The following is an 11,815-nucleotide window of genomic DNA, read 5'->3' as shown; positions in this document are numbered from 1 at the left end:
GACGTTAAAATTGTGTTTGCGTGACACGGTGACTTGGCTGAGGTGGCACTGTATGGTGAGCTTAGTTGGTTTTCTCTCATTTTTGAATTAAATTTGATTGAACATTATTGATACATACAAAACGCACAATTTAAATAAATCATTTCTTAAGAAATGAAAACCTACATTTTGACTTTGGAACATTATAAAAGAAAGGGAAAAATTTGGGAAAAATTGGGAAATCAGAAGGGATTAAAAACCCTAAATTGGAAGACAGAAATTGGTGTTGGTGGAGGCTGAATTGAATTATTTACTGTTCCAGAAATGGCAATTCGTGAATTGCAGAAATTGGGATAAAGATTGAAGAAAGAAAGACCAGGAGAGGTTGATTGACTTGGGTGAGGAGATCGGAGGAGTGGTTAGGCATAAGACTGAGAAGTGTAGGGAGAGCAGTTTCCGTGTGTTTCGGCGGAATCCTCCGCATCAGTCCCATCGCGACTTCCATGTCTCTCTCTTCTTCCAAATTCAGACCTTACACAACGCAATCATGCATATCATATCACAATCCGCGACAATTTGTGTAAAGAGATTTTAACTTTGTTTTCGCTTTTTTTTTTATTATTATCCGAATTTCCCTCCACCCCTTTCTCTCTCTACCAATCAAACTCAGAAGTGTTTGAAGATGTATAAGAAAGCAATTGTCATTAAGCAGTAAAACTTGGCATACCATTGTAGATGTCATTAAGCAGTAAAAGTTGGCATACAGTTTGCACTAACAAAACACAATTTGCACTACAATTCCTGTCTTCCAATTTAGGGTTTTTAATCTCTTCTGATTTCCCAATTTTTCCCAAATTCTTCTCTTTCTTCTACAATGTTCCAAAGTCAAAACGCACGTTTTCGTTTCTTAAGAAATGATTTGTTTAAACTGTGCGTTTTTTATGTATCAATTATTTTCAATCAAATTTAATTCAAAAATGAGAGAAAACCAACTCAGCTTACCATACCCACCTTAGCCAAGTCATTGTGTCACGCACATTCAAATTTAACGCCATCTACCCAAGTTAATGGCAAACCCTTAATTTGATTCAATTTTTTAAAATCAGAAACTTAATTGAGACGTTTTAAAATACTAGGACCTAATTGAGAAAACTCTACATAAATAGAGACAATATAAATGATTAAACCAAAAATAGAAAATAAATTTACTTTGGTTTTCCTTGTAATGAAATATAAGTAGAGTACTTCATTAGAAACACTACTACAATGTTTAATATTTAAAAAATGAAGATTGAAGTCATAAATTTAAAACAATGACACTGATAAAGTCTAAATTCAAAATTTAAAAATAATAATTTTTATAAAATAAACTTCATTTAACATAAAAATTAAACTTTTTATTTTTAAAATATAACAATATTCTATATTAAAAATTATTATTATTTTATACCATTTTCTATATGCTCACAAAATTATATATATATATATATATATATATATATATATATATATATATATATATATATATATATATATATAACATTATATAAATACTCATAATGGAATATATAGGTAACTTTATTGTCTGAAATCATACGAGCCCTTAAACTTTTTCCGAATCTATTAAAATTTGTTGATTACATAAAGAGGAAAGCATTTGTGTCTTTAAGTATTGTTTTGGGAAAATTGTATCTGCTTTGCACTACATTATTATTTAATTAATTATGTTACCTTTAAAATAAGAGAAGGATAAAATATAAAACAAATAATGGAGGATTTTTCAGAAAATAAAGAATCAAGTTAGAAATAAATGAATAAATTGTACCCTGTTTATAGTTTATAATTTATAACAAGTAAAAAAAAAAAACAAAACAAAACAAGTGTAATTAATAATTAAGAAAGAAAAGAAAAAGTGTGGTGTTAGTATCATTTGAGGTTTGTTTGTTAACTGTTAAACCCTAGAGTCTTCAGTGGCGCTGCTACATCAGACCCTCCCTGAGCTCCGCCTCCACCTCCGCCTCCTTTCAAATCCCAATCCGAATTCCAATTCCATGGCTCTGATTTCTAATTCCAAGCTTCTCCGATGGAGACCCGTTCTCCAACCAAACCCTTTCTCCACCTCCTCCACCGCCGAAGTTCTCTCCGACCCGGAACCCTCTCACGGGTCACCCCAACCTGAATCTCAATCCGTTCCCCCTCGCGAGAACAATCTCGAACTCGTCATTTGCCGAATGATGGCGAACCGCGCCTGGACCACCCGCTTGCAGAACTCGATCCGCTCCCTTGTCCCGCGCTTCGATCCTTCTCTCGTTTACAACGTCCTCCATGGCGCCGCCTCGCCGGAGCACGCGCTCCAATTCTACCGCTGGGTTGAACGCGCAGGTCTCTTCGCTCACACCGCTGACACCACCCTCAAGATCGTCCAAATCCTCGGCCGCTACTCCAAACTCAACCACGCTCGTTGCATCCTCCTCGACAACAAGCGCATTGGCGAGGTCGCCACCGAGGACGCATTTGTCTCCCTCATCGACAGCTACGGCCGCGCCGGGATCGTGCAGGAGTCCGTGAAGCTCTTCCAGAAGATGAAGGAGCTTGGCGTAGATCGCACCGTTAAGTCCTACGACGCGCTCTTCAAGGTCATTCTCCGTCGCGGACGCTACATGATGGCCAAGAGGTACTACAACGCGATGCTGCGGGAGGGCGTGGAGCCCACGCGCCATACTTATAATATTCTGCTCTGGGGTATGTTTTTGTCGTTGAGATTGGACACTGCTGTTAGGTTTTATGAGGAAATGAAGAGTAGGGGTATTTTGCCTGATGTTGTGACTTATAACACTTTGATTAATGGATATTTTCGGTTTAAGAAGGTGGAGGATGCTGAGAAGTTGTTTGTGGAAATGAAGGAGAGGGACATTGCCCCCAATGTGATTAGTTTTACCACCATGTTGAAAGGGTATGTTGCAGCGGGGAGGATTGATGATGCCATGAAGGTTTTTGAGGATATGAAGGACTGTGGGATTAAGCCGAATTCAGTCACGTTCTCCACACTGTTGCCGGGGCTGTGTGATGCTGAAAAGACGGAGGAGGCGAGGGATGTTTTGGGGGAGATGGTGGACAGGTACATTACGCCGAAGGATAATTCTGTGTTTATGAAGCTGCTGGGTGTTCAGAGCAAGTCTGGGAATTTGGATGCGGCTGCAGATGTGCTGAAGGCGATGATTAGGCTGAGCATTCCCACCGAGGCTGGCCACTATGGTGTGTTGATTGAGAGTTTTTGCAAGGCGAATGAGTACGACAAGGCGGAGAAGTTGTTGGATAAGTTGATTGAGAAGGAAATTGTGTTGCGGCCGCAAAATGCCTTTGAAATGGAGGCTGGTGCTTATAATTTGATGATCGAGTATCTGTGTGATCATGGGCGGACTAATAAGGCAGAAATGTTCTTCCGTCAGTTATTGAAAAAGGGTGTGCAGGATTCGGTTGCATTTAATAGTTTGATCCGGGGACATTCGAAGGAAGGCAACCCGGATTCTGCCTTTGAGATTATAAAGATCATGGGAAGGAAAGGGGTTCCCAGAGATGCCGATTCTTACAGGTTGCTTATCGAGAGTTATTTAAGAAAGGGAGAGCCTGCTGATGCTAAAACAGCTTTGGATAGCATGCTTGAGAGTGGGCATCATCCAGAATCGTCAGTGTACAGGTTGGTTATGGAGAGTTTGTTTGATGATGGCAGGGTTCAAACTGCAAGCAGAGTAATGAAGAGTATGGTGGAGAAGGGGGTGAAGGAGCATATGGACTTGGTTTCTAAGATATTGGAGGCCCTTCTAATGAGAGGTCATGTGGAAGAAGCTTTGGGAAGAATCGATTTGCTTATGCATAATGGTTGTGAGCCAGATTTTGACCACCTTTTATCTGTTCTTTGTGAGAAAGAAAAGACAATTGCTGCTCTCAAACTGTTAGATTTTGTTCTTGAGAGAGACTGTATCATAGATTTTTCAATATATGATAAGGTTTTGGATGCTCTCTTAGCAGCAGGGAAGACCCTCAATGCGTATTCCATTTTATGTAAAATTCTGGAGAAAAGAGGTTCAACAGATTGGAGAAGCCGTGAAGAGCTGATCAAGAGCCTCAATCAGGAGGGGAACACTAAGCAAGCAGATATTTTGTCGAGGATGTTCAAGGGAACAGATGGAGGACTTGTGAATAGAGAAGGAAAGAGAAAAGGTACTGTAGCTACATAACGTGTCCTCTCTTCATTTTCTTGTGTTTTAGAGGTGAGAGTTGTTATTACTCCTTTTTTTGGTTGTAATAAGTTACCGTATGAGGAAGATTAGTCAAGAATTGTTATTTATTTCAAATCGAAATTTGCAACTCCTGTGTTCTGACTGACCACATTCTTTGTTTTTGCATCAGAGATTTGTTGTGACAATCATCACTTTGTTTATTATATTTTTGTCATCATTATACACTTGTCGTCAAGGTCTTCAATTATGTTCATTATTTTCAACTGAATTATTTGGATCTTTGAATCTTTTGATATATCCCAATCCCAATATCTTCTCAAGTTTACTATATCATTGAATCTTTGAATTTCTTCTTTATATTTCCGTACAAATTCCTCTTCTGTGATGTTGAATCAATTCCACTTCCAATCACATCTGTCATCGGCCTATGCTTCCGAGTGCTGACAAAGCAACTACCATGAACCTAACATTATCTCTTGTCTTGTATTGTACTGATAACTGGCGGAGTTTGGTTGTTATAACTGAGATTCTAATTCCTGCTACATCATCCCAGTATCTACTTTACATGTTAATCCCTATTTCTATTCCTGCTTTCTACAACTACTGGACTTGTATTTTGCAGGTTCTAAGAAAATGTGGATGCAGAGGTAATTGCATTTAACTTTTTGTTTGTATGTATCTGTAAATTACATTAGACTTCCATTTGGTTTCTATTTTCTAACCCTTTTCAGCTCTTTTGATGTTTCGTACTAATCTGGTTGGCTTACACTAATTAGACTTCCATTTGGTTTTTACACTCAGTTTTTCTAAGGCATATGATTACTCATTTGACATTTAGTTTATTTTTGTTACTACCTGGAATGCCTTGCAACCCAGATATTGGTTGGCTTCTATGAAGCCCGGCTATAAACATACAGCGGCTATACTTTTATTTTGAAAGTAAAAGATAAAATGTGTATTTTATATTTAAAATGTATGCAAATTCCTAAATTGTAATTGTGCAGATATAAATTAAAATTATATTTTAAGGTATTGTAAAGAAGAAAAATTATAAACGATCGATATTACATAAATATTTGTGTTTTTATAGATTTTGATACTTTACTAATACGCAACGGAGAAATATCTTAAAATACTAGTATTGAATACGGATAAAAGAGGATGGCTTACACTAACTGCGCTAGCGAACGATATAAAAAGAAGGCAGCTTCTTCCTGCACCTTCATATATTTCTTTCTGCATTTCATATACATATTAATAATATTTGAGCATGCTTTTGTTAGTTAAAGGAGTGTAACACCATCCAATGGTACAATGAGCTACAATATCAAATGGTCTAACATTGCATGTTACTTCAATACGTGCTTAAACTATGCTTAAGTTTAGTCTTACATAAACATGTCGTAGAAACAAATGATTTTGTAACATGTACTCTATGCGAGTTGTTATAAATATAATGATTCATATCTTCAATGCTAACACCAAAGTATAAAAAGCTTTTATAAAAAAAAAGTCATAAAATAATCTTATATGAATATAGATAGGGTTCACCATACACTTTCTGTAAAGACTGGGAAAATAGTAGAGACTTGTATCAAGTTTTATTATTAAAATGAGTTTAAAAAATGTTATGTTCAAGCTTCAGCCCATTTTTTGAACAACAGTTTTATCTACTCAAGCTTCTTCTTCTTTACCTTCTCTCCTCTTTTTCTCAACACTGAATCATTAGAATCCTGATTAGGTGGTGTCCTAGCAATCACAACGTAAAAGGCTTTATTTTCAATCGATTAATTTTCTCAATCTGACCGGTGAGTGATCTCTCCTTTCTTTCGTTCATCTTGGGGTTCTTAAACATAATATGAAAATCCTTTGTGAAAATCTTTACTTTGAGTTAATTGAGAATCATTGTATAATATTGATTAAGGTTCAAGTTTGGGGTTGTTGGGAAAGATAGAAAATAGAAAGAAAAAGCATTGAGCTAAGTGTTGAACTAAAGTATGAAAAGATAGAAAAGATAAAATGAAGGAAAGAAAAGCTCAATGGAAAAAGGGGAAAGTTAGGAATGAGTGAGATTGGTTTGTTCAAAGAGAGTTTGTGCTTGAATTATAAATGTATGAATGACTCTCTTAACTCAAGGATTTTGTGATCTAGAAAAACCAACTTTTCTTCTTAGCCAAGCCACGTTATAAGCCTTGAAAAGTCCTTGTGATGACATGTGTGTGTGAATATGTTTGGTTGTGGTAAATGAAAGAAAATTTTGTTCTATGTGACATTTAGATAGTAGAGGGAAGGAGTGACCTCTAGAAACACCTGTGTGATTGAGTGAAACACTTTATCTGGTGAGGAATGATTCCATGAATTCATGATTACATCTGTGCTTAGTTAATTGATCATTCATGAGAATAACATTTGTTGGATCTTATGTGATTGTGTGAACACCATGATAAGTGATTTGAATCAACGCATGTGTGCATCTTAATTGAATTCTGTTTGATGAGCTGATTTGAGTAATTACTTGTCTTGGAAGAAAGAAGTTTTGGAATGTGTGAACCATTGTGATGATTGGTGGAAGACTGAGTTGCATCTTGTTTGCTTGAGGGCAAGCAAAGTTCTAAATTTGGGGTTGTGATAACGGTTGAAATATCGTTATTTTTATACTTAAATTTGTCATTAAACACACCCTTTATGACTTAGAAACTAGCTTGAAGTCATGCTTTTTGCTTAAGTTAGAGAATAAGAGAGTTGAAGATAGTATTATTGGTAATATGTTTGGTTTTCCTTATTTTGGCAGGAATTAGCATGAATTGGATGAAGGAAGTTGAAGTAGCAAGGAGTTGGACTCAAAAGAAGTGGAAGAAAGGCACAAAAGAAGAACCGCAGCCACCACTTAGCGCCAATTTCACCGCTGAGCGCTGGTCTTGATGATGAATCCACTACCTGACGCTTGAGCGTCAACGTTTAGGGGAACTTCAAGTGCCGCAACTATCGCTGAACGCCACTTTTGTCGTTGAGCGCCAACCTCTTCAGTGAGTTCAGTGCCAAATCATAACGGTTGAAAAACCGTTATTTTCATACTTAATTTTGATATCAAATGCACCCTTGTTGACTTAGAAACTTGCTTGGAATCATGATTTTTCTTTAGTTTTGTGAATAAGAGAGTTGAGGACATGTTTTATGATTTTATCAATAAATTCCCTTGATTTTGTAGCTTTTTGGAATGATTTGAAAGAAGAGTTGAAGTACCAAGGGTTGCAGTGCAGAAAAGTCAAATAGAATGCAGAAAAATCAACCAGTCAACCAGTTGACCAAAATGTTGACCAGAGCGCTGAGCAACAGTTTTGGGCGCTGAGCGCTAGTACCGCAGGACGCTGAGCGCGGTTTTTGAGTGCTGAGCATTGGGGATTTGGGCTTGGACCTGTTTTTTTGCGATTTTTATGATCTGTTTGGGCTTGGACTTGTTTTCTGTTATTTTTATGCCCTATTTAAAGGCTAGAACGTCTTAGGATTTGTATCTTTTGATGGCTTAGACACAGAAACACACTTTTCACCCCTTTGGGGGTATATTTGGAGATGGTGACAACTCTCTTTTTCTCCTTTTTAGGGTTTCTATCTTTTTCATTCCATTATTCACCTAGTTTCTCCATGACGACGGAGAACTAACCTTATTTGTTGTCGGGAAAAGATGTAACCTCTAAACTCTCTTATATTGAAATTCGTATTTTATTCATATGCTTGTATTATCAATTGTTTGGGTTTCTTATCTAAGATTAATGCTCATATCGTTTAACTCATTCGGTGTGAAGATATTTGATTTTGTCGATACGGAGACGTACGGGGAAGTGTCGAACTGATAGGAATTCCCTTGATTAAGAAATACTACGTGGAGATAGGAGTAAGACGATTAATTGTTTTTGCTTCTGTAATTCAATGCATTGCTAATTACTTATGGAGACTAGAGATAGTAAACTAGTAATTAGTGATAGGCTCTTTTCGCCGAGAGATCGAGTTTAGAGTAGAATAGAAAGTTTGCATGACATTGATAATAAAGCGAATTTAATATGAATAGTAGATATATGAGGGTGCTTAGGTGAAATTAAACCTAAACAACAAATTCATCTCATATTATCAACATCATCCATCCATTTTTGTGTTTAACCTCAATTGATCAAATTGCATTCATGTTTATTTTTCCGTACTTTATATTAAAACACCCCAAAATATTGTTCTTATAGTCTTGATTGGTTAAGCAAAAGCACAACAGTTTAGTGCCATGAGTCTCTTGGGAAAACGATACTTGGACTTACCATTTTATTATTACTTGATACGATCTGGTATCGTTGCCAGAGTGTTAACACCAAACGCTTGGGCGTCAATGCTGAGCGTTATTTCTGAGTGTTGCACCTACCGTTGAGTAGTATTTTAGCGCTGAGCGCCACTTTCGTGGGCCAAGGCTAGTTTTTCTGTTATTTTTATAAGCTATATAAGGATTTAGTCGACCTAGAGGGTTTATCTTTTGACAGAAAGAGCCGTAGAAATAATCTCTTCACCCCTCGAAGGCGGATTTTGGATGTGGAAGCTCCAATCTACACCTTTTAGGGTTCTATCTTTCATTCTTTTCATTATTTTCATATAGTTTCACCATGTCTCTAGTGAACTAAACCTCCGTTGTTGTTGGGGAAACGATGTAATCCTTTGAAACTCTCATGTATTGAATTGATCTTGATTATATATGCTTTACTTTATTAATTGTTAAGGTTTTTCCTCTACACTCTATGCATGCTTTGCTTAACTCATTCAATTGCATGATCATTGATTTTTTCGATATGGACACATACGGGGAAATCTAGACATGGGGAAATTCTCTCGGGAGCAATATTACCTAGACATAGGGAGAACAGGATAAATTACCTTTAGGCTTCTGTGCGAATGTAATGCATGAATAGTTGTTAGGGATACAAGACATTGTGAACTAGTAATTAGGAGTAGGCTTTCTTCATTGAGACATCGAGTTGAAGGTAAATTAGAAAGTGTCATTAACATTAATGAATAAGTTGAATTCGTAAATACATGAGAGTGGATAGGATAAGTCAGAAACCCCCAACAACATAATTATTCCATACATCATTCACCTGTGTTTTCTTTTAGTCAATTCATCAACACTTGCATGCATATTTACTTATGGTATTATAAACACTGATTTTCATTTTTCAAGTCTTAAATAATCAACAAATCACATGACTATCTAGGCCAACGAGTCTCTAAGGAAAACGATATTTAGTCATACCATTTATATTACTTGATAAGATTCGGTACACTTGTCGGAGTCTTAACAACCACGCTCCCGGTTGAAGGGCTTGTTGGGTCTTTGGAGGAACATGAGCAATGGAGGAGAACGTTATTTAAGCCACTTGATAAGGTACTTCAGGGAAAACTTGACCTGAATGGCGGTGCTCAGAACACTCGAGGTCGAGGTGGTCCTAGAGCAAGAGGTCATGGACGAGGAGGTCGTGGCCAAGGTGATCGTGAAGATGGAGATGAACAAACCGGGCAAAAACACTAGAGAGGTAGTGGAAAAGCGAGAGGCCGAGGAAGTTGGTTTATTAATTATAAAGTAAAATGCTATAAATCTGGCAAGCATGGTCACTATGCCAATGACTGCAGGTCGACCAAGTGTTATAAGTGTGGTAAGGTCGACCACAGAAAATATTGTCAAGTTGAAAAGAAAAAGGAAACATATTTCTTTACTAAGGAGGCTGATGAAGAGATTATGTCAAGAACGCTAAAGACTATCTGCCGAGTTGTAAGGTCGGGCTGCCAAGTTGGAGTAAGGAACTCATTCTGAGTTGCTTGATATCTAGGAGGATAGAAATCGAGGTGAATATATAAAAAAAAATATTAGGTTAAAGTCAAGCTGTTCAAACAACTCGATTTGGTATCTAGATATTGGGGCTAGTAATCACATGTGCAGTGATGAAAGCATGTTTAGAGAGCTCATTAAAGTGGATGTCAGACATGTTTCTTTTGGAGATAATTCAAACGTAGCCGTATAGGGGGAGGTACAATCTGATATCTTCAACAGGATGGTTGATTTGGTGAAATGCGAGACATGTACTATATACCAGACCACAAGAGTAATATTTTGAGCATAAGACAATTGTTGGAAAAAGGGAAACTCGATTCTGATGAAGGACCAAGTATTGTACTAGAAGGATAAATTGGGTCGCTTGATAGTCCGAGTTGAAATGAAAAAAAAACAGAATGTACAAGATGGAGCTAAACATAGTAGATGAGAAATGTTTGAAGATGGATGTGAGAGATGAAGTTAAGTTTTGGATGTATGTGGCATTTATGCTTTAGCCACTTAAGTTTTGGAGGATTGGCTGAGCTATCAAAGAAGCAATTGGTGCATGGACTACCAGATATAAAGTTCAAAAAGAAATTTTGTTAAGACTATATACTCATAAAACATCCAAGAACAAAATTTTCGAAGACTGTTGAGTACCAAGCAGAGACAACTTGATTTAATTCACATCGACCCTTGTGGACCATTCATCCTCGAGTATTTCAATGGTAAGAAATATTTTATCTCGTTCGTGTATGACTTTTCATTGAAGACGTGGGTATATTTCTTACGAAAGAAATTCAAGGTGTTCAAAGTGCTTAAGAAGTTCAGGGCGATGGTTAGGAAGGAGACTGGGAAGCCAATAAAAGTTGTTTGATCTGACAGGAGAGGTGAGTTATATTAGGAGAATTCATGGGATATTGTGAGGAACAAGGAATAAAGCGATGGGTATAGGGTGTATTAAATTCTATGATAAAAATATTTTGGTTTATTTAATTCGAAAAGAAACCAGGAATTTTGCCCCCTCTATATAAGCGGTGGTCGCACCTTATACTATGTGACACTACAGTTGGCGCATGTCTGTTCAGGTAGTAACCCATACAAAATGTAATAGGACCCTTTTCAACCATTACATCTGTACGAGCCAGACCGCATAGAGTGGACTCCCACTCCCTAGTGCATGTACAGTATCCTTACTATGTGGAGTTGGGTCGCGAGCCATTTCTTTCTCTATAGGTAGAGCTATAATGGGGTGTCTTTTTTTTTTCTTAATGGCTCCATAATCACAACAAAAAAATAGTGTAGTATAAAGAAAGAATCAAACCATTCTCAACATGGTCTGAACCATGCGCAAAAGTAAGAACATGCTAGAGAAATTTTAGGAAGAAATAGTATAATGTGCTATTTATGTCAAAATTAGATGCCCATATGTGAAGCTAGAAGAAAAGACACCCTAGGAAACTTGGCGTAGGAGGAAACTTGGCGTAGGAGGAAACCAAGTGTGAAACACCTCAAAGTATTTGGCAACATGACCTATGGTCACATTCCAACACAATAGAAAACTAAACTCAAAGATAGAAGTAAGATATATGCGTTTATTGGGTATGATGAAAAGACCAAAACATATAAGTTATACAACCCAATAACTAAGAAAGTTCTGGTAAGCCGAGATGTGTAGTTTAATGAACAAAATGAATAGAGTTGGGATGTGATAACGGTTCAAAAACCATTATTTTTATACTTGAATTTGATT

General features: G+C 37.0%; 1 protein-coding gene across 3 annotated transcripts; it reads left to right on the top strand.

Moving 5' to 3' along the window:
* The first annotated feature begins 1,881 nt into the window (after nt 1-1,881).
* LOC106769295 (pentatricopeptide repeat-containing protein At2g37230) lies at nt 1,882-7,261 on the top strand. Of its 3 annotated transcripts, XM_022783247.1 has the most exons (3): nt 1,882-4,200; nt 4,843-4,867; nt 7,012-7,033. In XM_022783247.1, the coding sequence occupies exons 1-3, from the start codon at nt 2,031-2,033 to the stop codon at nt 7,016-7,018; spliced, it is 2,202 nt and encodes a 733-aa protein (XP_022638968.1). In that variant the 5' UTR covers nt 1,882-2,030; the 3' UTR covers nt 7,019-7,033. The 3 variants fall into 3 exon arrangements, with proteins under 3 accessions (XP_022638968.1, XP_014510338.2, XP_022638967.1); XM_014654852.2 differs by lacking the exon at nt 4,843-4,867 and having other exon boundaries at nt 7,012-7,261; XM_022783246.1 differs by lacking the exons at nt 4,843-4,867; nt 7,012-7,033 and adding an exon at nt 4,591-4,821.
* Nucleotides 7,262-11,815: the final 4,554 nt, after the last annotated feature.

The sequence above is a fragment of the Vigna radiata genome, chromosome 7 (assembly GCF_000741045.1).
Source record: "Vigna radiata var. radiata cultivar VC1973A chromosome 7, Vradiata_ver6, whole genome shotgun sequence".
Classification (NCBI taxonomy): domain Eukaryota; kingdom Viridiplantae; phylum Streptophyta; class Magnoliopsida; order Fabales; family Fabaceae; genus Vigna; species Vigna radiata.
This window is presented reverse-complemented; position numbering and strand designations above follow the sequence as displayed.

What these genes read in the sequence shown, in the direction of transcription:
- LOC106769295 (XM_014654852.2), top strand. Translation starts at nt 2,031, where the DNA reads ATGGCTCTGATTTCTAATTCCAAGCTTCTCCGATGGAGACCCGTTCTC. An exon ending in TAGAGAAGGAAAGAGAAAAG is followed by an intron (nt 4,201 to 7,011) that starts GTACTGTAGCTA and finishes TTATTTTGGCAG; the next exon opens with GAATTAGCATGAATTGGATG.